The 24,357-nt window shown below is 36.0% G+C and overlaps 2 protein-coding genes across 2 annotated transcripts; both read right to left on the bottom strand.

The window, feature by feature from the left end:
- Positions 1–534: 534 nt before the first annotated feature.
- On the bottom strand, positions 535–8,518 carry LOC138334409 (uncharacterized). Its single transcript, XM_069283079.1, has 3 exons — positions 8,391–8,518; positions 2,632–3,172; positions 535–1,388 (listed from the first exon to the last, which is right to left on the bottom strand). The coding sequence occupies exons 2-3, from the start codon at positions 3,158–3,160 to the stop codon at positions 535–537; spliced, it is 1,383 nt and encodes a 460-aa protein (XP_069139180.1). The 5' UTR covers positions 3,161–3,172; positions 8,391–8,518.
- Positions 8,519–17,141: 8,623 nt separating this feature from the next.
- LOC138334780 (large ribosomal subunit protein uL24-like) lies at positions 17,142–24,331 on the bottom strand. Its single transcript, XM_069283504.1, has 4 exons — positions 24,275–24,331; positions 22,088–22,263; positions 21,578–21,718; positions 17,142–17,307 (listed from the first exon to the last, which is right to left on the bottom strand). Exons 2-4 carry the CDS (start codon positions 22,253–22,255, stop codon positions 17,185–17,187), a joined length of 432 nt encoding a protein of 143 aa, XP_069139605.1. The 5' UTR covers positions 22,256–22,263; positions 24,275–24,331; the 3' UTR covers positions 17,142–17,184.
- Positions 24,332–24,357: the final 26 nt, after the last annotated feature.

Raw genomic sequence — 24,357 nt, 5'->3', positions numbered from 1 at the left:
AACATTAACTAATGTTGGCCATATACCAATGTGCAACTGGTTAGAGCATGTCAAACTAGTAAAAGTTGGATTAGTTTTAATGTCCTATTAACATGGTTATTTCAGGATGTGCCATATTTAGACAGTGGTGGAAAGTTGAAGTACCCAGAGAAAAAACATCAAACATGCAGCAGTCAGTACTTAGCTTAATTGCTCAACATGATATTCAAACTCACGACCCAGAGATTGAGGGCTTAAGGCAAATAATATGTCATAACATTTTAACAACTCAGCCACCACAGCCTCCAAGCTAAGGTAACCAAAGAGAAGATTTTGAGGAAAATAATTCAGTACTTTCTGAGAAATAAATGTAACAGTGCAGTATACAAACAAGTAGTACTGTCAGTACATCTCTACTTACTGAAATGTCTATATAGATCAATTAAATTGACAAAAATTGATACAAAAATTTAAAATGCAACTGTTCAAAATAAAGAATACTTCGAGAGAATACTTGTACATATACTGTGCATCTTAGTAAGTACAATAAATCATTTACCTGTTATATTTGTCTGTTTCACTCTGACTGGATCCTGATTGTCCACTCTGTCTGTCACCTGATTCAGGAAGCCCTAGACATCTGATATTGGATTCAACTTGTTCCAAAGGTTTGTTTTCTGATCCACTTCGCTCAATATCTGCATTAACTCCACTTGGTCTCTTCTGTCTATCTAAATCAGTTTGTGATGTCTGTCTGTTGTCTAATCCAGTTTGTGCTGTCTGATTGTCGTCTGATCCACTTTGTCCTGTTTGTTTGTTGTCTGATCTAGTTTGTGCTGTCGGTCTGTTGTCTGAGGTTGTTTCCTTTACATTGGGTTCTTGTTGATCTGTTTGTTGATATCTAAAGGGAACTAGTTGCTGGCCCAATGCCTCCATGGTTGTTTTTATGGCTCCACGTTCCCCCACCAGCCAGCAGTTGGTATCATCACTTGATACATCATAGCCAATCACAATACCCTTATGATAGCTGTCTAGTAAAGACAAGGTGTCCTTGACCTGATCTGTGTTCCAGGATGTGGACGAAATATTCACAGCTTTAAGCTGACAGCAAAGACTAGTGAGGACTCTGTTTATACTGATATCTATAGGATGTGAGGCTCCTTCCTGAGGACAGATAGACGGAGGGTATCCATCTCCTGTCACATTTACCTTCAGATCAGAGAGTAAAGTTTGTTCTAATGCTTCCAGCTGTAACTCACAATGGAACAGATGACAGAACTTAACAAACTGTTCTTCGTTCACTTTCAATTTCAACACTGACTGTTTATCCTTTCTGGACGGCAACTTGATTTTGAAATGACCTGAGAAGTCCAAGTTGTGGAAGTCTGACACTGATGGTTTTCTATCACCTGAAACAATTCACAATGTAAGGATTACATAGATAAATAATGCCACATTCCCTTTTAGTCAGGTAGTCTAAAAGCCAACTATGCATTACATTAATACAAGATATCTATCAAATATTTACTTTAAAGGCAAACAACACAGTAAAACACCGCTATAACGAACCTCTCTGGACCAACAAATTAACTTTGTTTAACATAGTTCGGTACACCCACATTTTAGTCATCTTAAAGGAACCTTGCTGGGGAATTAAAATTACTATATTATAACCATGACTTTGCTGTTAGCGTGTCTATTATAATCATGTTTTACTGTATTGTCATATATATACTCGGGCATTTGAGCTTTCAAAATTTATATAATTAAGCTGTTAGGTTTTTGAACAAAATGTTTGTGCTAAATTATCATTTTAAGTTTATTCTTTCATCTTTTTCCCCAGTGTTACGTTAAAAGTAATTGATTGTTACTAGTTAACTTTTTATCAATTTATCACTACGGCGGGCGGAGGCGCAACGTCCTTGGTTATGGAAAATGTAGAAATTCTTATGGAACCGGCCGTGGATCCAAAAGAATACAGAAGCCTCACTTATAATCCAGGTAAATATGTAAAAGAGCGAGTCCAACATGGTAATTCCTTCCAGTAAGCTGATTTTTTAATCAGATAGTTGTTGACATGTTTCGCCGTCCTCTACATATTTTTAAGTAAACTTTTGATTATGTATCAATGTGGAATTCAGCCCATATGTGTATCATCACTATCATGTAAGTTTCTCATCAACTCGACTTGTAAATTGTTTAATCACTACATTAGGCCAAAAAAAAATAATATGACTGTTTAGGGTTACCCGACCGACCCTATTTTTCACCTCCGACCCTAATAATTTTTTTTTTCACTATTCTACAAAAAAAGATTAAAAGTCTAGATTTCGATCTCAGACACCAGTTCCAGCCATTATTTTAGAGTGAAATTTAAGACACTGAAAAAAATCCTCTTGACCTACCGACCCTTTTTTTTTTCTTTTTTTTTGCAAATGTTACCGCCAATGTAACAGACATATCTTTTTTTGGGGCCTTATATGGTATATTCCTCACAAACCTATTTGGGCCTACAGAAATTTAAGTGACACAGTGACAGGTGGTATCACAATATCTATACCTACAAACTGGAGACTGTTTCTTATGTACATGTATTCATAAAGTATCAGATAAGTATAATTTAAGTAACTAGTGTTTGTAAATGTTATCTACCTTGAGCACCTCCTTCCTGGCCGTCATCTTTCATTTGGCCAGCAGCTTGTCTTAGGCTTGATGGTCCATATGAATATGCCTTATTTACCGACTGTGAGGGTTGTGGTTTATTTACCGACTGTGAGGGTTGTGGTTTATTTACCGACTGTGAGGGTTGTGGTTGATTTACCGACTGTGAGGGTTGTGGTTTATTTACCGACTGTGAGGGTTGTGGTTGATTTACCGACTGTGAGGGTTGTGGTTGATTTACCGACTGTGAGGGTTGTGGTTTATTTACCGACTGTGAGGGTTGTGGTTGATTTACCGACTGTGAGGGTTGTGGTTTATTTACCGACTGTGAGGGTTGTGGTTTATTTACCGACTGTGAGGGTTGTGGTTTATTTACCGACTGTGAGGGTTGTGGTTGATTTACACTAGAATTACCTCCTCCTTGATCACCTTCTGGGTTGTCACCCTTCACTCCACCAGGTAGGCCAGCAGGAGCTTGGGATTGACAGGCACCACTGGAAGAAGCTGAACTTGAAGACATGGTGGTTCTTCTCTGAAATAAATGTTCAATGTGTTAATCACAAAAAAATATAAAAAACGAATTTGAACCAAACTTTGAGCCAAGGGTATTCAGTATGATCATTTTGCAGGGGAGTGTAATATAGTGAATACCTAGCAAAGATTACACATTCAAAGCATAATTTGATGACTCTATTATATTACTAGTAATTGTTTATATATAACAAAACTATAATGTTTTTAAGTATATTTACCTCAAATAATTTGTTAACCAAAAGTTTGAAGTGATTGTCTATAAATACATTATATACATCACAGTGCTACATTATCGTAATATAGCTAGCTTCTAATCAATAATGAACTTTCCATATACACACAATTAAGCGATGATTAAGAAGTCTGTAAATATATGAAGTTTTGCTATCAATTGAAAATTTAAATGTATAATACAAACTCCAGCATACAATGTTAAGTTACATATACGTACCCCGGCCTTCTATTATCTGTAAAAAAGTCTTTTGAGCTACAATATTGCAGCTAATATCAAGATGGAAATGACTTTACATATTTAAAATTTGTCTGTAAAGCAAATGTGACATTAGTTTTGTTGTCCCAAATGTAATTTATTAAAAATAAATAATTAAAATGAATGTTAATTCGCATACTGGGTCCTCCCAATTACCATGGAGCAGTAGTTTTTTAGCAGTAGTACTTTAGTGGTAATTTTAGTTTAGTGGTAGTTTTAGTTTAGTGGTAGTTTTAGTTTAGTGGTAGTTTTAGTTTAGTGGTAAGTTTTAGTTTAGGGCAGTTTTAATTTAGTGGTAGTTTTAGTTTAGTGGTAGTTTTAGTTTAGTGTTAATTGTAGATTTAGTTTAGTGGTAGTTTTAGTTTAGTGGTAATTTTAGTTTAGTGGTAGTTTTAGTTTAATTGTAGATTTAGTTTAGTGGTAGTTGTAGTTTAGTGGTAGTTTTAGTTAAGTGATAGTTTTAGTTTAGGGTAGTTTTAGTTCAGTGGTAGTTTTAGTTTAGTGGTAGTTTTAGTTTAATTGTAGATTTAGTTTAGTGGTAGTTTTAGTTTAGTGGTAGTTTAAGTTTAGGGTAGTTTTAGTTAAGTGGTAGTTTTAGTTTGGGGTAGTTTTAGTTTAGTGGTAGTTTTAGTTTAGGGTAGTTTTAGTTTAATTGTAGATTTAGTTTAGTGGTAGTTTTAGTTTAGTGGTAGTTTTAGTTTAGGGTAGTTTTAGTTAAGTGGTAGTTTTAGTTTAGTGGTAGTTTTAGTTTAGGGTAGTTTTAGTTTAGTGGTAGTTTTAGTTTAGTGGTAGTTTTAGTTTAGTGGTAGTTTTAGTTTAATTGTAGATTTAGTTTAGTGGTAGTTTTAGTTTAGTGGTAGTTTTAGTTTAGGGTAGTTTTAGTTAAGTGGTAGTTTTAGTTTGGGGTAGTTTTAGTTTAGTGGTAGTTTTAGTTTAGTGGTAGTTTTAGTTTAATTGTAGATTTAGTTTAGTGGTAGTTTTAGTTTAGTGGTAGTTTAAGTTTAGGGTAGTTTTAGTTAAGTGGTAGTTTTAGTTTGGGGTAGTTTTAGTTTAGTGGTAGTTTTAGTTTAGGTAGTTTTAGTTTAATTGTAGATTTAGTTTAGTGGTAGTTTTAGTTTAGTGGTAGTTTTAGTTTAGGGTAGTTTTAGTTAAGTGGTAGTTTTAGTTTAGGGTAGTTTTAGTTTAGTGGTAGTTTTAGTTTAGTGGTAGTTTTAGTTTAGTGGTAGTTTTAGTTTAGTGGTAGTTTTAGTTTAGTGGTAGTTTTAGTTTGGTGGTAGTTTTAGTTTAGTGGTAGTTTTAGTTTAGGGTAGTTTTAGTTAAGTGGTAGTTTTAGTTTGGGGTAGTTTTAGTTTAGTGGTAGTTTTAGTTTAGTGGTAGTTTTAGTTTAATTGTAGATTTAGTTTAGTGGTAGTTTTAGTTTAGTGGTAGTTTAAGTTTAGGGTAGTTTCAGTTGTAGTTTTAGTTTAGCCCTACTTGTGCTGTCTTTGAATTAGCATCAATCATGTACAGTGCTAAATTTTGTTAAAGTGTTCAATCTTACATAGAAATATAAGTTGGTGCTGTTACTTCATATCTTAGGAAGTCAATATGAGAGAAGTTCTGATGTTGAAATAATATATTTGTTATTAATTCAATAAACTTAATTATTTTGTTTTGGAAACATTAGTGTGACTTTGAGTGATGAATGGATACTGATTCAGTATATTTCTAAACAAATGTTTGCCAGTGGGATTTTGTACTTGTAATTTAAACAAATGATGAAAAGCTGTACATTTGCATACCTGAATGGAAAATGATTTTATAACCCAGCCCTCTAGAGTATACATACATTGTACTATTGTAATTTTTTTTCTTTATAATTTTCTATATTGGCTACATTAATCACTATTTGGCTATTTGGTCCCTGCATCCTCGATACTAATCGGAGGTTTCTATCACTCCAGCATTTGTTGTTGTTTTATATCAAGACCTGAAATACAGTATGTCATAGCAAAACTGAAGGTTCTATGTGTGACCACTGATGAGCAGGTAGTTTGGCCCTTTGATGAACATTAAAAATTGAATAATGGTACATAATTACATGACTTTGAAATTGGGTGCATGTCGCTCGATCTCTGTAAATCTTCAAATATATGGTTATTTTTTTTCTCTTGGAACTGTCTTCAGTTTTGCTACCAGGTATATAACATAATACAGGGGTGGATATTACAACGGTGATAGTAATCCCTTGAGTATCAAGAATGATACCTGCATGGGATAGGTCTTGCATTGTGCCATAGTTTCAAACAAGGGGAGATAATCTAGCATCATAAATGAGGAAATGATCACCAAAATCCTGAGCTACTGTGATTCTGATTCAATTAAATAGGGTTTTTTTAATCGGAGACAGCATGCTACAAACTTTATACAAGTATTGTACAAATAACTCAAATATATCTAAAGTGTCCATAAAAATAGTCAGATGGTTTGATTTGTGACTTAGGCAACTATGGTTTTTGAATTATTATTATTATGTATTCAGATAATAGGGCCATTCAGGCTGACGTCACACTGGTCAGAACAATAGATTAGGCCACGCCCAATAGTGGTCTAAATTGGCTTGGGTTTAGTAGAGACATATACCGTGCGTTCTATACATTTGCAGATACAACTGGTACGAACCCACTGTATCTTTAATGGAACGCGCTGTACCAGCCGTGAACCGGTACAGGTGGATTGTTTTCAAAAGCGTACCACTTGTATCCAAGATGGCAGACCAGAGATTCTTCATTTGTCACCCGAATGTTTTATTTGTTGAAAATAAGACAGAGCGTATTTATATCCAGATAAAATTACATGGATCGTTTATTTCAATGTGTACTGAAACTATTTAGGTATTATTATTATCTATTATTATATTCATTTCATTATTAACACCGAAAATACTTAGCTTTTATATTCGAAGCGTATCTTTCATATGGGTGCCGCCATCATGGAAAAATCCAAACGCGTTCCATTTGGCGGTGCTGTATCACTTTAGTGCAACTGGTACGAATCCGCAAATGGAACGCACGGATAATGAGAAAAATACAGGTAAGTTGATAACTATCAGAAATGTCAGTGAAAATTGGAAGACATCGTCAAAAGGGACTTATCTCATCTCCATTATGCTGTGTGACATTTAAAGGGACAATTGAGTCTAAGAGAACATTAAAATTTGTACATAATATATCGGAAAATACCCAGTTCTTATGGAAATTAGATCAGTCGGTTTTACTGTGATATGCCAGAAAAGCCCATGGTGGTGAAATGCGAATGAAATGTTCAAGCTCACTTGCTGGCCGCCATTACACATTGTGGTCGAACATCTTGTATGCCGATCGAACCTGTCCCTATAATGCTCTTAGAGTAATGCTACTTTTGTCTAAAACTGCTCAATTCGCCCTGACGGTAGTGTGTTAACACCTTATTAGGTGAAATGTCTTGACTAAAAAATCATTTTATCACCTCCACAGTGGTTATGTAGTTCATTTGTTTAACGTGGATATAGGTACAGCGTACATATTATAGCTGCTTATTCGTATTGATCAACGATTTGAAATTACAACAGTATCAATTAAAATACTAAACAATGACGTGGAATTTTTCAATATTTCATGTTATATGCCTCATAAGAAATGTAGAACAATACATTTATGCCATATTTTGCTTCTTGGTTATGTAAAAGAATTAGCCTGATCGAATTGTCCCTTTAAGGATCGTTCGGAAAATAGGCAAATTCTTTTACATAACCAATAAGCAAAATATAGCATAAATGTATTGTTCTACATTTCTTATGAAACATATAACGTAAAACATTGACAAATTCCACGACATTGTTAAGTATTTTAATTAATATCGTTGAAATATCAAATCGTTGATCAATACGATTAAGCAGGTACAATATTAACTCTGTACCCATACCCGAGCCAAAGTCACGCACGTTAAACAAATGAACTACATAACCACTGAGAAGGTGATAAAATGATTTTTAGGCAAGACAATTCACCTAATAAGGTAAACACACTATTGTCAGAGCGATTTGAGCAGTTATAGACAAAAGTTGCATTACTCTACGAGCAAGGGACAGGGTTCGGCATACAAGAAGTTCGACCACAGTGTGTAATGGTGGACAGCGAGCAAGTTTGAATATTTCACACACGTGTCACCACCATAGGCGTTTCAGGCATATCACAGTAAAACTGACTGATCTAATTTCCATAAGAACTTGTTTTATCTGATATATATACAAATTTTAATGTTCTCTTAGACTGAATTGTCCCTTTAAGGATCGTTCGGAAAATAAGGAAGAAATCGTTAATTAAAAAATTACATTGTACAAACCACTAAAGTTAGACCACCAGTGGGCGGAGCTTATAACTGGTCATTGTGACGTCACCTATAATCACTGCTTGAATTAATGGGATTCTTAAAGGATTAAAAATGGTTTTGAGGTCAAAAAGGGCCAACACTAAATGCATAAATATGTTTCTTTAGATATTGTGACCATTAAAAGTTGATCACACACCTTTAAATTTTATTGCATTGTCAGATATTACCAAGACTACTTTCTCACAGAGCTCGATCAAAGTGCTAATCTTACCAAAAACGAAAGCGAAAGTACATTTTGGCCACTCACACCGTTTAAATGTCTTTATCATTTGTTTCAATAGTTTTAAAGTTATTATGAAATGTGACCCATACTCACTTTTCCTTAAACTGTCCACATATACCGTTGTCTTGCATACAGTTTCATTCTACTAGAGATTTTCCATCGTTTTAGTTGCTCACTGCGAGTTGCGGGCTCTGGTCCGAGCTCGGAAAACCCAGTTGACGGAAAGACGCGAACTCGAGAGATCACGAGACCGCCAACCAATGAAAATCAAGTATATATATTCAGATATTGTGGTACACGTTTTATTAGCTCACCTGGCCCGAAGGGCCGGTGAGCTATTGCCATGGCGCGGCGTCCGTCGTCCGTCCGTCCGTCGTCCGTCCGTCAACATTTCCTTTAAATCGCTACTTGTCCTAGAGTTCTGGATGGATTGTAACCAAATTTGGTCAGAAACTTCCTTAGGGGAAGGGGATCAGATTTTGCATAAATGGTGACCCTGACCCCCCTGGGGCAGGAGGGGCGGGGCCCAATAGGGGTAATAGAGGTAAATCCTATAAAATGCTACTTGTCCTAGAGTTCTGCATGGATTGCAACCAAATTTGGCCAGAAACTTCCTTCGGGGAAGGGGATCAGATTTTGCATAAATGGTGACCCTGACCCCCCTGGGGCAGGAGGGGCGTGGCCAAATAGGGATAATAGAGGTAAATCCTATAATTCGCTACTAGTCCTAGAGTTCTGCATGGATTGTAACCAAATTTGGCCAGAAACTTCCTTAGGCGAAGGGGATCAGATTTTGCATAAATGGTGACCCTGACCCCCCTGGGGCAGGAGGGGCGGGGCCCAATAGGGGAAATAGAGGTAAATCCTATAAATCGCTACTTGTCCTAGAGTTCTGCATGGATTGCAACCAAATTTGGCCAGAAACTTCCTTAGGGGAAGGGGATCAGATTTTGCATAAATGGTGACCCTGACCCTCCTGGGGCAGGAGGGGCGGGGCCCAATAGGGGTAATAGAGGTAAATCCTATAAAACGCTACTTGTCCTAGAGTTCTGCATGGATTGCAACCAAATTTGGCCAGAAACATCCTTAGGCGAAGGGGATCAGATTTTGCATAAATGGTTACCCTGACCCCCCTGGGGCAGGAAGGGCGGGGCCCAATAGGGGTAATAGAGGTAAATCCTATAAATCGCTACTTGTCCTAGAGTTCTGCATGGATTGTAACCAAATTTGGCCAGAAACTTCCTTAGGGGAAGGGGATCAGATTTTGCATAAATGGTGACCCTGACCCCCGTGGGGCAGGAGGGGCGGGGCCCAATAGGGATAATAGAGGTAAATCCTATAAATCGCTACTTATCCTAGCGTTCTGGATGGATTGTAACCAAATTTGGCCACAAACATCCTTTGGGGAAGGGAAACAAAACTTGTATAAATTTTGGCTCTGACCCCTTTGGGGGCAGGAGGGGCGGGGCTCAATAGGGGAAATAGAGGTAGATCCTATAAATCGCTACTTGTCCTAGAGTTCTGCATTGATTGTAACCATATTTGGCCACAAACATCCTTAGGGGAAGGGGATCAGATTTTGCATAAATGGTTACCCTGACCCCCCTGGGGCAGGAAGGGCGGGGCCCAATAGGGGTAATAGAGGTAAATCCTATAAATCGCTACTTGTCCTAGAGTTCTGCATGGATTGTAACCAAATTTGGCCAGAAACTTCCTTAGGGGAAGGGGATCAGATTTTGCATAAATGGTGACCCTGACCCCCGTGGGGGCAGGAGGGGCGGGGCCCAATAGGGATAATAGAGGTAAATCCTATAAATCGCTACTTATCCTAGCGTTCTGGATGGATTGTAACCAAATTTGGCCACAAACATCCTTTGGGGAAGGGAAACAAAACTTGTATAAATTTTGGCTCTGACCCCTTTGGGGGCAGGAGGGGCGGGGCTCAATAGGGGAAATAGAGGTAAATCCTATAAATCGCTACTTGTCCTAGAGTTCTGCATTGATTGTAACCATATTTGGCCACAAACATCCTTAGGGGAAGGGGATCAGATTTTGCATAAATGGTTACCCTGACCCCCCTGGGGCAGGAAGGGCGGGGCCCAATAGGGGTAATAGAGGTAAATCCTATAAATCGCTACTTGTCCTAGAGTTCTGCATGGATTGTAACCAAATTTGGCCAGAAACTTCCTTAGGGGAAGGGGATCAGATTTTGCATAAATGGTGACCCTGACCCCCGTGGGGCAGGAGGGGCGGGGCCCAATAGGGATAATAGAGGTAAATCCTATAAATCGCTACTTATCCTAGCGTTCTGGATGGATTGTAACCAAATTTGGCCACAAACATCCTTTGGGGAAGGGAAACAAAACTTGTATAAATTTTGGCTCTGACCCCTTTGGGGGCAGGAGGGGCGGGGCTCAATAGGGGAAATAGAGGTAAATCCTATAAATCGCTACTTGTCCTAGAGTTCTGCATTGATTGTAACCATATTTGGCCACAAACATCCTTTGGGGAAGGGAAACAAAACTTGTATAAATTTTGGCTCTGACCCCTTTGGGGGCAGGAGGGGCGGGGCTCAATAGGGGAAATAGAGGTAAATCCTATAAATCGCTACTTGTCCTAGAGTTCTGCATTGATTGTAACCAAATTTGGCCACAAACATCCTTTAGGGAAGGGAAACAAAACTTGTATAAATTTTGGCTCTGACCCCCCTGGGGGCAGGAGGGGCGGGGCCCAATAGGGGAAATAGAGGTAAATCCTAAAAATCGCTACTTGTCTTAGAGTTCTGCATGGATTGTAACCAAATTTGGCCAGAAACATCCTTGAGGTTAACAGAATTCGTATACATTTTGGCTTTGACCCCCTGGAGCAGAAAGAGTGGGGCCCAATAGGGGAATTAGAGGTAAATATTCAAATTCCTTTAGAAAAGAAACAATGAACTTATATTCAGAACATTACATAGCATTACAAACCAGGTGAGCGATACAGGCCCTCTGGGCCTCTTGTCTTACACAAGCCCGATATTATCATAAAATGCATTTCACTTATATACAGTGTAATATAATAGAGAGACTCTTTATATGCATTTTTTCAATCAATAAACTACCTAATTATCGCAAATGCTTTTCAAAATTAAAAAGAAAATAAATTTTTTGCAGCACTTAATTTATAATTAATTACAGCGGAAAACATTCATGTAATGCAAGTAATGTTTATAGCTACAGCTAGATTTGCGAAGCATGCGAGACAACTCGTACGGTATGTTGCATACATGTGCATCTTCTTCAACTGGAATTCAGGACATTGATCAAAAATCGGTAAAAAACATACTAGAAGCATATAGTACCGGTTTTTATCTAGAATACTCAAAAGTATAAAAATGGCACTATAGCTAGTGGATTTTTGATCTAGAATACTCAAAAGTATAAAAATGGCACTATAGCTAGTGGATTTATAATTATGTGAACTAGCTGTAACTAATTTTCAGATCCCCGTGGTCACATTGTGTTTAGTCCGCTAACCATGCCTTATATAATTAGGTTTTTTCTTGTTAATAATATATAGGACAGACAGGCATTGTGTCGAATACGGTATATTCAGACGCGTCGATATGTATCGATCTACAGTGTTAGATATAAGTTGAATGTGCCATGCAGTTGATACATATAACTAAACATAGCTGCAATATTGTAGCTCAAAAGACTTTTTGACAGAAAGTGGTGTCGTCTTTAGAGCTACAATTGGTGCCTAAATTACTGCTAATGGAGCAAAGTAATGATTATGCAAACCATTATAAAACGTTTGTTTGCATTTTTATCGTACTTGTTTGAATATCGCTTACCTACTAGGCAATAAAACTGAACCACATAAAATATCAAATTCTCATTGAGGCATTATTTTTACATAATACATATGAAGGTCTTTCTGAAGGGAATTTATACGGCAAGTCCACAAATTGTGAATTTGACGTCTTGTGAGTGGTACGGTAGATATTAAGAATGGTAGTTATGTTTGTTTTGGACAAAATAATATGTAAATGCATGTATACGCATAAAATAATTGGAAACCTACAAAAAAGTATAGATAATTATGCCCGAGTGATTTTCGGAGGCAGTGCTCCAATACGACACATAGCCCCGGACCAATTCGTACTCAGCCGAAAGGTATAGTAGGCCTGGTACGTATATTCATTCTAAACTAAACAAAGACGTTGAGATTGTAATTTGCATAGAATTATAAGATATAATATACATTTACAATGTAGTCTCTGCCAATACCATTTATCAAATAACTCAAAGGGTGGTTTATTTTGCTTAAAAAATATTTAATCCTCTTAAGATAGAAAATTGTTAATTAAAATTTAGCTAATTACGTAAATTGGGATATTTTGACGTCGGTAAATTTTGGTGTATGGCGCCGCACGATATATGTATATTAAAAATGGCAATGTATATATGTGTACCTACTTTATGCTTTCCGGTGACGATCTAGAAGTCTTCGCGCTCTACCATTTGAAGAAAACAACACCGACCATGGCCAGGAAAATGAACCCTTCTGAGTCATTCCTTTTCTTTGTGTTTTGTCGTCCCTCTCTCCTGGGTCCGCACAGGCTTAAGTTTGGTTATGTCCTGCGAAGTCTAGGGAACATTTAGGGAAATGTATAAATTTATGAATAACCTTGGTTCAGCATTCAGAATGCCCAATTTCCGAAAACGGTAGACTCTCCAGACTTTTCATGATATCAGCTGTACACATAACTATTCTTACATCATTGTTGTAGGGTTTGTTTTTTGTTGGGTTTTTTTTTGGTCATTTTTAAGATAAATTCCTTGTCACGTATTTGAAATAATTTAGAGAAAGGCATGCATAATGGTATCTTCTATCACTCTTACATTTAGTGCCTTGATAACTGATATTTAACGCGAAGTGAGTAATTAAATTATACCAAACAGGAGAGTCGCTCACCTGCTACCTACTAGACCCCGCTTTCTCGAAACAAGTCATAAGTCAAAAACTCCAAAAACATTAAACATAAGTCACATAAGGGAAAAAAACTTAAGTTCGCGAAATCTGAGCCTAAGTGCACAAAGAAAGGTCCAGAACAGTCAATAAAAGATTATTATATGTTTGATCCCAAGTAATTTTACAGTAAATTAAAGTCAATATCGAGACATTCTAATGACAACCCTTTAGCCCGGTGGCTTAAGCCCCATTTTTTTTTACCGAATCGTGCACTTTGTGAAACAAGTATAAAATTTGGTACAATATGACCTTATACAAGGTATTTGAGAACGGGACCCTCAGTGGATCTTGCTGCTGACTTTTTGAATTTTGAATCCCCACCCTATAAGGATGCTACCATTGCATTATGGTTGCTACCCCATGCTTAGTTTCAGAGAAGTCGTTTATAAGGAAATAGTCGAATTAACCCCTTTTGACCCCGCCCCATCATTTGCACAATTTTGAATTCCCTCCCTATAAGGATGCTTCCATTGCATTATGAGTGCTACCCCATGCTTAGTTGCAGAGAAGAAGTCATTTATATGGAAATAGTCAAATTGACCCCTTGTGACCCCGCATCTCAGGTACAATTTTGTGACCCCGCATCATTTGTACAATTTTGAATCTCCACATTATACGGATTCTACCATTACATTATGGGTGCTATCCCATGTTTAGTTTCAGAGAGGTCATTTATATGGAAATAGTCAAATTGACCTCGCCCATCAGGGAGTCAGCCACATCATTTGTACTATTTTGAATCCCCACCCTATAAGGATGCTACCATTGCATTATGAGTGCTATCCCATGCTTTTTTTGCAGAGAAGAAGTCGTTTATATGCAAAAAGCCAAATTGACCCCTTTTGACCCCGCCCCTCAGGCCCCTGAGGAGGTCAGCCCCATCATTTGTACAATTTTGAATCACCACCCTATAAGGATGCTACCATTGCATTATGGGTGCTATCCAATGCTTAGTTTCAGAGAAGAAGTCGTTTATATTGAAATAGCCAAATTGATCCCTTTTGACCCCGCCCCTCAGGCCACTGGGGGGTTCAGCCCCATCATTTGTACAATTTTCAATTAGTAGCCCATAACGATGCTACCATTCAAATTTTGTTGAAGTCCTACCAGCAGTTATGGAGAAGAAGTTGATTGTTGCCCGATGCCACGGTAGCCCATAAGCTCACCTCGGTCCTTTAATAACTCTGTAAATAAGGTAGAGTTATATTAAGCTTATCTTCTAACTCGTCCGAGATATTTCTAGTATTAGTCTACATACAAAATTTCATTAAGCTTGGTTGATATTTACTCAAGTTATCGTGTTAACAAGGTTCAATTATTATTATTATTGCAAAGGGCAATAACTCTGTAAGTTAAAATCAAATCTGGTTCATTTTCGAACTTGTCCGAGATCTATCCAATGTTAGTCTACATACAAAGTTTCATTATGTTCGGTGCATATTTACTTAATTATAAGTTATTGCGTTCACAAGGTCCAATAATAATTTTAGTGCAAAATGCAATAACTCCATAAATTACCGTCAAATCAAGCTGATTTTTAAACTCATCTGAGATCTTTTCAATGCTTGTCTACATACAAAGTTTCATTAAGCTTGGTTCATATTTACTATAGTTATCACATTCACAAGGTCTAATAATAATTATTAGTGCAAAGGGCAATAACTCCGTAAATTACTGTCAAATCAAGCTGATTTTCAGAGTCCTCTGAGATCTTTCCAATGTTAGTCTACAGTTTCATTTTGGTTGGTTCATATTGTCTAAAGTTATCGCATTCACAAGGTCGAATAATAATTATTAGTGCAAAGGCCAGAACTCCATAAATTACAGTTGAATCATGCTGATTTTCGAACTCGTCCAAGATCTTTCCAATATTAGTCTAAACACAAAGTTTCATTAAGCAGAGTTTATTTTTACTAAAGTTATCACATTCACAAGGAAATGTTATCAGACGTTGCACAACAACGGACAAGACTATCGCAATAGATCTCCATCACCTAAGGTCAGGTGACCTAAAAATGGTGTCTATAGGCTCCAAGTCCTATTCTGTAAGGCAAGTAATGGACTCATCTAAACAAGATACGAATGTTGTTTTACCAATACTGATTTGGAATCTTTAGCATTTGCAGAAATCTCCAGTCCTTCAAGTTTTATCAAAGAGGTCACCCAGTACACTGTGATAGCAAATTTTAGTATTAAAGTGAACAGTCGGGCAAGGATGGCTCAAGTCGGTAAAAATGGTGTGAATGTATCCAGTATAATTTCTTATGAAATGGAAAAATAAAATTTCTCGTCAAAATCTGTCTGCGTGCGAAGAAATTAATTTAAAGTATTGAAATTCTAAAACGTCCTCCCGGCTCACTATGTCCGTGGTTACATTTCCACGCAGCCTCGCTTTCTATGCTTTCAACTTTTCTTTACTTTAATGGTCAGAACTGGGAAACTAAGCAGAACTTGACCGTCGTATTAATATGCGAGAACTTTTGGAAGGCCGATTAACGCATTTAGAATGGTTTTCTTTGTCCGACTATTCACTTTAAGTAGTCAGCAAAGACGGATTTTATTTTTCTGAATATCTATGTAAGGATTCTTGATACACAAGCAGCCAATAAATGTACATAGTGCAATATTTCAACAAGTATCCGTACTTATTGGCTGCATGCTCTTTGAGCGGATGAAAGCTCAATGCCAATAAAGACACAGAATAGCTGAATCAGCACTTAGAAAACTTGTCAACTTTGAAAACATATATTTATTGATTGTTGTGTTTCATGAATGGCTTTCTTATCATAGGGTAATCGTAATCAATGGTAATTAATAACATTTTCTCAGAGTTTAAAGACACAATTTGATCTAAGAGTACATTGAAACTTGCATATATTTCGGATACAAACCAGTTCTAATGGAAATTAGATTAGTTGGTTTAACTGTAATATGTCAGAAAAGCCCACTGTAGTCAAATGTGTGTGAACTGTTCAATCGCTATTACACATAACCTTGTGTGCCGAACCCTGACCGTTGTCTGTGTTGTAAAGAATTTTTTGTCTAGAACTTCTCAAAACGCTCTTACAGTTGTCTTAACATTATTAGATGCATGTTCTTGTCTAAAAATAATTTCATCAACTCCTCAGTACTATTGTGTTGCTTTTGCTTAAAGTGCGTGACTTTGACTCGGGCAAGGGTACAGCGTACATGTTGTACCTGTTTCATTGTATTGATCAACGATTTGGAATTTGAATTTGTCACTATTTCTTGTCATGTTTCATAAGGATTGTAGAACAATACATTTATGTCATATTTTGCTTCGTGATTATGTAACAGATTAGCCTCACTGAGTTGTCCCTTTAAACAGAGTCTTGGGGTTAAGTGGAAGTTTTAATAGAATTGCCCCAAAGCCAAAAAAGTTTCTTTAAAGCTTTTCCTTTTTTAGTTTTCCTGAAAAAGAAAGATTCAATCTTTTACAAATGTGAATTAGGGCAATTCTATTAAAGCATTCACTTAACCCCAGGATTCTATTAAAATGAAATAATCTATACTCATAAGTGCAATTTCTTTCGTCAATAATATGATTTTATGTATTTTTTTTTTCATAACTGGGAAGGGAAGTTCCCTCAACCATGAAGACAAAACTTTATACACTACTGTAAACAAACTTACTTTTGAGGGTGATTATATGAAAATAAATTGCTGCAAAGACTTTTAAATTGTATATCGCAAAATTGAAGTCTCCCCCAAAAAGTTGTTTAGACTTCAAAAACAAATTTGTTTACGGTAGCTGTTTTGTATCTTTCAGCAAGCAGGTTGATGAGCTAAAACCATAACAACAAATTGATGTCCTCCTGTCCATTTATTTCCAGCTTCTACAAATAATTTATGAAGTTTCCATGATAGATTCTTCTGTGTGTTTGCCCTTGTCTGCCACCTGTCTGGAGCGGGCCTTGCGCTCAAGGATTCTCTTTCTATCTTTGTCAATTTTCAGCTTTACAATAAGGATCTGCAAGTGAAAAAAAAATGTCTTAGACATCATAATGATGATCTCATCATGAAAATACATCAATAGAAATAAAACAAAGTTGTTAGTTCACTGGGTTCTCGCTTAAGTTTTTTTAATAGATGGCTGAAAATTAATAATAGGTGGTTGGGGGCCACAGGCTCCCGTGGTGGCCAATACTTATTTCTGACAAAAATAGCCGGTTGTAAACAAGGAAATAGACGTCTGTTTTTGCCGGCTTTTAACGAGAACCCCGTTAGATGTTAGTATCATAAGTGTACTTTGAGCGGTAAGTTAATCAAGTCATTGATGGACCAGATTCCCAGAATCAAAGTGATTTATCTCCCCTTTGTTGGAAAATGGTTAAAGATGAAACAAATCTTTAATCACATTTGGAAGGGTGTTAATACATTCAACACTGAAGACAAACAAAGGGTCTTCTAAATCAAAGCCTAGACCAGTTTTTGTGTTATCCGGACACCTTTCAATAATGTAATATTTAGAAAACAAACCTTTTTTTAACCAAAAAACTAGCAATGCTTCACTGTGTAGACTAGTCATACTGAGCTAGGTTAAACTTTATCATCTGTAATCATGCAGCTCAGCAATCAGAGTCCAGCTAGTGTTTGAATCCTGGTCTTGCCGTTACATACATTTCTCAGTACACTCAATAAGATGTAAATGCTAATAAATCAAAGCACGAGATGGGACACAGCATTTTATAGCATAATTGAACGCTGTCATTTAGTTTGTGTAAATATCATAAGTGTACTTTGAGCGGTAAGTTAATCAAGTCATTGATGGACCAGATTCCCAGAATCAAAGTGATTTATCTCCCCTTTGTTGAAAAATGGTCAAAGATGAAATAAATCTTTGATCATATTTGGAAGGGTGTGTGTTTGTTCGTCCAGGCAGCAGATCACCACCTTTCAATAATGATATCTTTAGAAAACAAACAATTTTTCACCCAAAACTAACAATGCTTTACTGTGTAGTGATACTGGTTAGGAGGGTCATCTGTGATTAGGTCTAGCTCAAACAGTAGAGCACATCTGATCATTGCTAATGTTTTAATCTGGGTATGGCTGTGACATTTTCTGATTCACTTCAGTACATAAGTTTGTACACTAGTAGGATGTTAATGCCCTGGCACTCTACAAATCAAAGCATGACAAGATGAGACATTTTATGACATAATATAAATTATATAACACTGTCATTTAGTTTGTGTGAAAATCATAAGTGTACTTTGAGCGGTAAGTTAATCAAGTCATTGATGGACCAGATTCCCAAAATCAAAGCAATTTATCTCCCCTTTGTTGGAAAAATGACTAAAGATGAAACAAATCTTTAATCACATTTTGAAGGGTGTTAATACATTCAACCCTGAAGACAAATATAGGGTCTTCTAAATCAAAGCCTAGATCAGTTTTTATCTGGGAACCTTTCAATAATCAATCATAAATTATTTAGAAAACAAACTTTTCTTCTTCTTACCAAAACACACTGTTTAGTGATAATGAGTTAGGTTGGACTTCATCATCTGTGAGCATATAGCTCAAACAGTTGAGCAATCAGCATCCAGCTAGTGTTTGAATCCTGATCTAGTCGTTACATTTGTCATATATTTCTCAGTACACTAAAGTAAGATGTAAATGCTATTAAATCAAAGCACGAGATGGGACACAGCAGTATAATTAATATATCATAAGTGTACTTTGAGCGGTAAGTTAATCAGGTCATTGATGGACCAGATTCCCAGAATCAAAGTGATTTATCTCCCCTTTGTTGGAAAATGGTTAAAGATGAAACAAATCTTTAATCACATTTGGAAGGGTGTTAATACATTCAACACTGAAGACAAACATAGGGTCTTCTAAATCAAAGCCTAGATCAGTTTTTGTGTTATCTGGACACCTTTCAATATTGTAATATTTAGAAAACAAACACTTTTTTTTCACCAAAAAACTAGCAATGCTTCACTGTGTAGACTAGTGGTACTGAGCTAGGTTGAACTTTATCATCTGTAATCATGCAGCTCAGCGATCAGAATCCAGCTAGTGTTTGAATCCTGTCTGGCCGTTCCATACATGTCTCAGTACACTCAGTAAGATGTAAATGCTGATAAATCAAAGCATGAGATGGGACACAGCATTTTATAGCATAATTTAACGCTGTCATTTAGTTTGTGTAAATATCATAAGTGTACTTTGAGCGGTAAGTTAATCAAGTCATTGATGGACCAGATTCCCAGAATCAAAGTGATTTATCTCCCCTTTGTTGGAAAATGGTCAAAGATGAAATAAATCTTTAATCATATTTGGAAGGGTATAAAATGTCTTTAAACTAGCCATTAAGCTCTCCATACTAACACAGAGGGTCAAGTCAATTTACTCTCAAGTCTGCACATTATATTGTTTCATAAGTCTGCACATTATATTGTTTCAGAAAATTGTCTGCACATTATATTGTTTCAGAAAATTGTATTATTTAAAGTTCTGGAAATTCATTTCAGCACAGTTAAATTTGCATCACTGTTTAGTATTTACACATGAACATGCAATCTTGTTCCCAATTTGAAAATTATAATTCAATAGTTAGGATATATCATTGGAAAAAAACACAACATCAAAATGGCCGCCTAGATAATAGATACAAACAACATTGTTTAGTTTACATGTTAGAAGGCACATAACAATCGTAACTGTGAGAATAATAAGAGACCAATATTCTGATAATGAATTTAGACATAAGTTTTAAAAAAGTTTCACAAGTTTCTAGCACTGAAATATTAAAGGTCAATCTCATTAAATACAGTAGCAGACTAATCAGTAGTTCCTTTCAATAACAAAAAGTAACTTACTTTACACTGACACTTACATGTACTTTACAGTACACTTCATATTTTATAAATCATAATCAAACATCAATTACTGTCCACATGACAAATTATATTGTTTATGCTTTGTCTGCGGTGGAGCACCTTTAAAACATCAAGTTCAAATGTACTTTGAGCGGTAAGTTAGTCAGGTCATTGATGGACCAGACTCCCAGAATCAAAGTGATTTATCTCCCCTTTGTTGGAAATGACCATAACATAAATTTCATGATCATGTTTAGAAGGGTTCTTTGACAATGACATGAGCAAAATAAAACATTGAATCGATACACTGAAGCAGCTAGTTTGACATAATAATCTTATTTACTACATAAATGCAATAAGAGAACTGAGTAATCGTAAATTTAGAAACCAAAACTAATTGTTAAGAGAGATTTTAGAGATGACAGGTGAATAAATTGCTCTTAAATTTCCTCAAATTTATCATATTGGTATTTCTCAAATATTTCAACATTTCTTGAGAAAGCAGAAGATATCCAAAACTTAATGCTATTATTATATCTTTGTCATTGCATTCAAAACACAAACTGTTCTGGATCTGAGCGACTCTAGTTTTGAACACATGAACCATTACAGCAAATGCAATGCCTTCCTGAATTCTTTTCTCTGAAAAATGTTACAAATCATAATGAAAATGATTATGTGTTGATATTTTTAAGAGCAGTTATGATTATGTATTTTGGTTTCTGAAAATTTCATGTTTGATCTGCGTAATTCAGGAGCGTCTTACAATTTTGAAGTTGTCTTGACTAGCTGTGATGGTTCCCAACATATTGAATTTAGTATTCTGAAGCCATGGTAACCGATATTGGAATCCTCCTCTATATGTTTGGATGTTATTCTGGAAATTCAAGACCGACTGACCTCCTTCTTGTAAGGGCCTATTACAGAAATGACCTGAATGCACTGGTTCGGTGGTTCCTCACATGTTGCTAGTGACGATTATTTTTCTTTCCCTACACAGCATTTAGTGACATGTATTCAAAACAAAGAACCATTTCGTTTTATGACCAATTTCTTGTTTGGTCGCTACTTTGAGAAGACATTTTGAAAGTCCCTCACAGTCATGTGATCACTACAGTGCATTTCATATAATGCATATTACATTGAATGGATATGGCTATACAGGTAAATTAATGTTATTGAAACAGACAATAGTGATCATGTGACATTCAAAGACTTTCAAAATGAAACGGTTAGGTCAACGTAACTTGAACTTCCAGAATAAAGTTTGGAGGGCTTGAGTAGGGATTAAAAGCCATAGGTAATATATACAGAAAATATGAAAATTTAAACTTTTACAATTTCTGTAACATTTAAGAGGAATGTTTACAGACACTTGTTAAACTTTGACAGTTTATAGCTGAATGTTACCTTTGAAGGGTGGATTCCGACATGGACAGAGGCACCGTTGGCCTTCTCACGCTGGATTCTTTCAATGTGTACAACAAACTTCTTCCTGTACACCTGGACAATTTTGCCTATCTGCTGGCTTTTATGATTACCACGGACAACCTAAAATAAGACACAAATTTGTGTTTAAAACATAATTTTCCGAAAGGAATTATACTGATGTTCAAGTACACTGGGGTAAACCGTTTCACCCAACAAATTGTTTAAAAATCATCACAATCATCTAAGAATTGAATATCATCAACAATTCTCTTATTCAAATCTTGATCGGAAAGTAAGAAAAACTTGAAAATGAAGCAAAATGCAGAAAATTTAATTATCTTTAGCTAAAGATTTCTACTATTCTAAACTAAAGCCCTAACAACTTAAATTTTCGAAGAAAATGAATTATGATTATTCCAAAATAAAAAAAATATATAATTATTACAGAATAATGCAAAAAGAAAATGAGAAATAATTGTAGAAGCCAACCTGTACTTCATCATCCTTTCTGATAGGCATACTTCTGACATTGTACTTTTGTCGAAGTTCCTTAGATAGTGGAGTGCTCATGATCTTCCTCCTGACATGAGAGGGAGCATTGAAATGGCGCTTCCTGTTCTTCCTCCTGGAGGAGGTGACCATCTTGTTAAACTTCATTCTTGGCCCTGCAACAATTTTTTTTAGGATTTTTATTAAAACATTTTCATTATGTTACACTGTACTATTTCCTAAATTCTTTTTGTTTGTAATCTCATGCTTTATCCATAGTTCTGATCTTATCGGGTTCTAATCAGGTGATGATTACTCTAATGCAGGACTGCATTATTCCTATACAGGACTATTCCCTTTATCAGATTAGTGAAAACCACTATTATAAGCAAATTAGATTATTATACCCCAATTGGAGTATGGGTTTGTTAATACACAATTGGTATATATAATTATACATATAGTGTTTGAAGCAAAATGCGCTAAGTTCACTAAGTGAAAACTATATTTCACACCAGTCTTGGTACATGGAAATATTTTAACAGTAAATAAATCATAAAATTGTACATAGCAAAGAATATTCATACAAGTGCAAACCCTGTTTTATGATAGAAGTGACTTGATTAAAAATTCAAAGTGGACGAGTTAATTTAAAAATTTTCCATTAGAGAGCGATAGTGACTTTGTTTTACAACAACCGAAAAGAAAAAAAGATATTCTGAATTTATAAGACTAGTTTATTACCAAATTTCTGTTAATGACTATGGCCAGCATACGCAGCAAAGGGGGGGGGGGGGGGGGTAAACAATTAGTTAAACTGGTACCCCCCCCCCCAATCCAATAATATTATATCTCGATATTGAGAAACTTCTGATGTGCAATATCAAGATCTAATGCCCGAACCCTATACGAGTCTTCGCAAGTTCCGCCCTCGAATTAGAGCGGAACTTTGACGCTTAATTACCAAGTGAAAAACTTACCAGAATGTCAAAAAACATGTATAGCGTGAATCAGTAGTTATCCATGAACATATCCTGGTATAATAGGTATGACATAACATTAATCCACGGAATAATCACACATTTAAGAGCTGACCCATAGCATCGCTGTATAATCTAGGTTAATTCCTATTCAAATTTTCGTCACTTCCGGTTTATCAAATTATAGTACGGTGTATCAAATGGAAAGATAATATTAATAGTGGTAACCAAGGTTGTTTATATGCACGGAAACAAGTATTTTTTATTAGTCCTGATTGATTCTGGAAATATTTAAATAAATTTATGCATTTTAGTCGAAATACTGCAAAATATTTCATAGATAATGATACTTTTACTTTCCGTCACCATTCCGTAATTTGTAACAACTGAGTAAAAATGGTGACCGGGTAGACTTACAAATAGTGGTGGGGGTATAGAAATGTCTAAATTCGGTATAACAGTGCAATAGTGACGTTTTGAATTTTGGATTTAACATGATTTGGGATAATTCTTTCAGGCTATAAAAGGTTAGTGTGAACAAAACTTGAAATTTTGAATTTATATCGAGCCCATTTCTGCGCCGTGTGAATCCTGCCTCGATTGTTAGAGGTTAGACACGACGTAATGATCAAAAGTGTCTCGTCGTGCTATACCTCTAACATTGTTGGAGTAAGGGGGGGGGGGGTTCTTGTGTATTATATTCAGAAACCATGCATATGTGAAAAAAGTGTAAACCCGACCGAACCTGACTGACGATTAACTTAATTTCTGATTTTATGTTTCAAGGAAACCACATAGGATATGTTAACAGAATACCCATACATGTAAACGATTCATTCATAAATACGCATCAGGTTTGACAACAAAAAGCACTTCTTTGCAATATTAAAATAATCAAAAAGCATATTTTCTGCTAATGCAAGTAACAAATAAATGTGTCTCGGAAGAGTGTTCTTATAACAGGAGTGTTTAAATCCTGCATCAAACATTAATGCAATGAATATAGGATCTAGATACATGTAGTGATGTTGACATGACGTTCATTTACAATAATCTATTAACGCAATGTAAGTAATTTAGAAAGCATTCAGGATCGACCATGGAACAAGGATAAGTCGATTGTATTTTCCTGATGTTTAACTGAAATGTTAGTGCAAATATAAAGCGGATGTATGTAGATTTTAATAACCGTTTCATTCAGTCGCACCTGGAGGTTGATGGCCGACCGGAAAAAGAAAGTTCACTTCCTGTAAAGGGAAATAACTCAAAATCGATAAGCTCCAAAAAAAT

The sequence above is a fragment of the Argopecten irradians genome, chromosome 11 (genome assembly GCF_041381155.1).
Source record: "Argopecten irradians isolate NY chromosome 11, Ai_NY, whole genome shotgun sequence".
NCBI classification, from domain to species: Eukaryota; Metazoa; Mollusca; class Bivalvia; order Pectinida; family Pectinidae; genus Argopecten; species Argopecten irradians.
The sequence above is the reverse complement of the archived record's forward strand: the minus strand, read 5'-3'. Positions and strand labels throughout refer to the sequence as shown.

Bases quoted from the DNA above. Each gene is read 5' to 3' on its own strand.
- LOC138334409 (XM_069283079.1), bottom strand. From the start codon at position 3,160: ATGTCTTCAAGTTCAGCTTCTTCCAGTGGTGCCTGTCAATCCCAAGCT. The intron at 1,389-2,631 runs GTAGATAACATT...GAATTGTTTCAG, and splicing joins CCAGGAAGGAGGTGCTCAAG to GTGATAGAAAACCATCAGTG.
- LOC138334780 (XM_069283504.1), bottom strand. From the start codon at position 22,255: ATGAAGTTTAACAAGATGGTCACCTCCTCCAGGAGGAAGAACAGGAAG. The intron at 21,719-22,087 runs GTTGGCTTCTAC...GTCTTATTTTAG, and splicing joins GAAAGGATGATGAAGTACAG to GTTGTCCGTGGTAATCATAA. The intron at 17,308-21,577 runs GTAACATTCAGC...TTTCACTTGCAG, and splicing joins TCGGAATCCACCCTTCAAAG to ATCCTTATTGTAAAGCTGAA.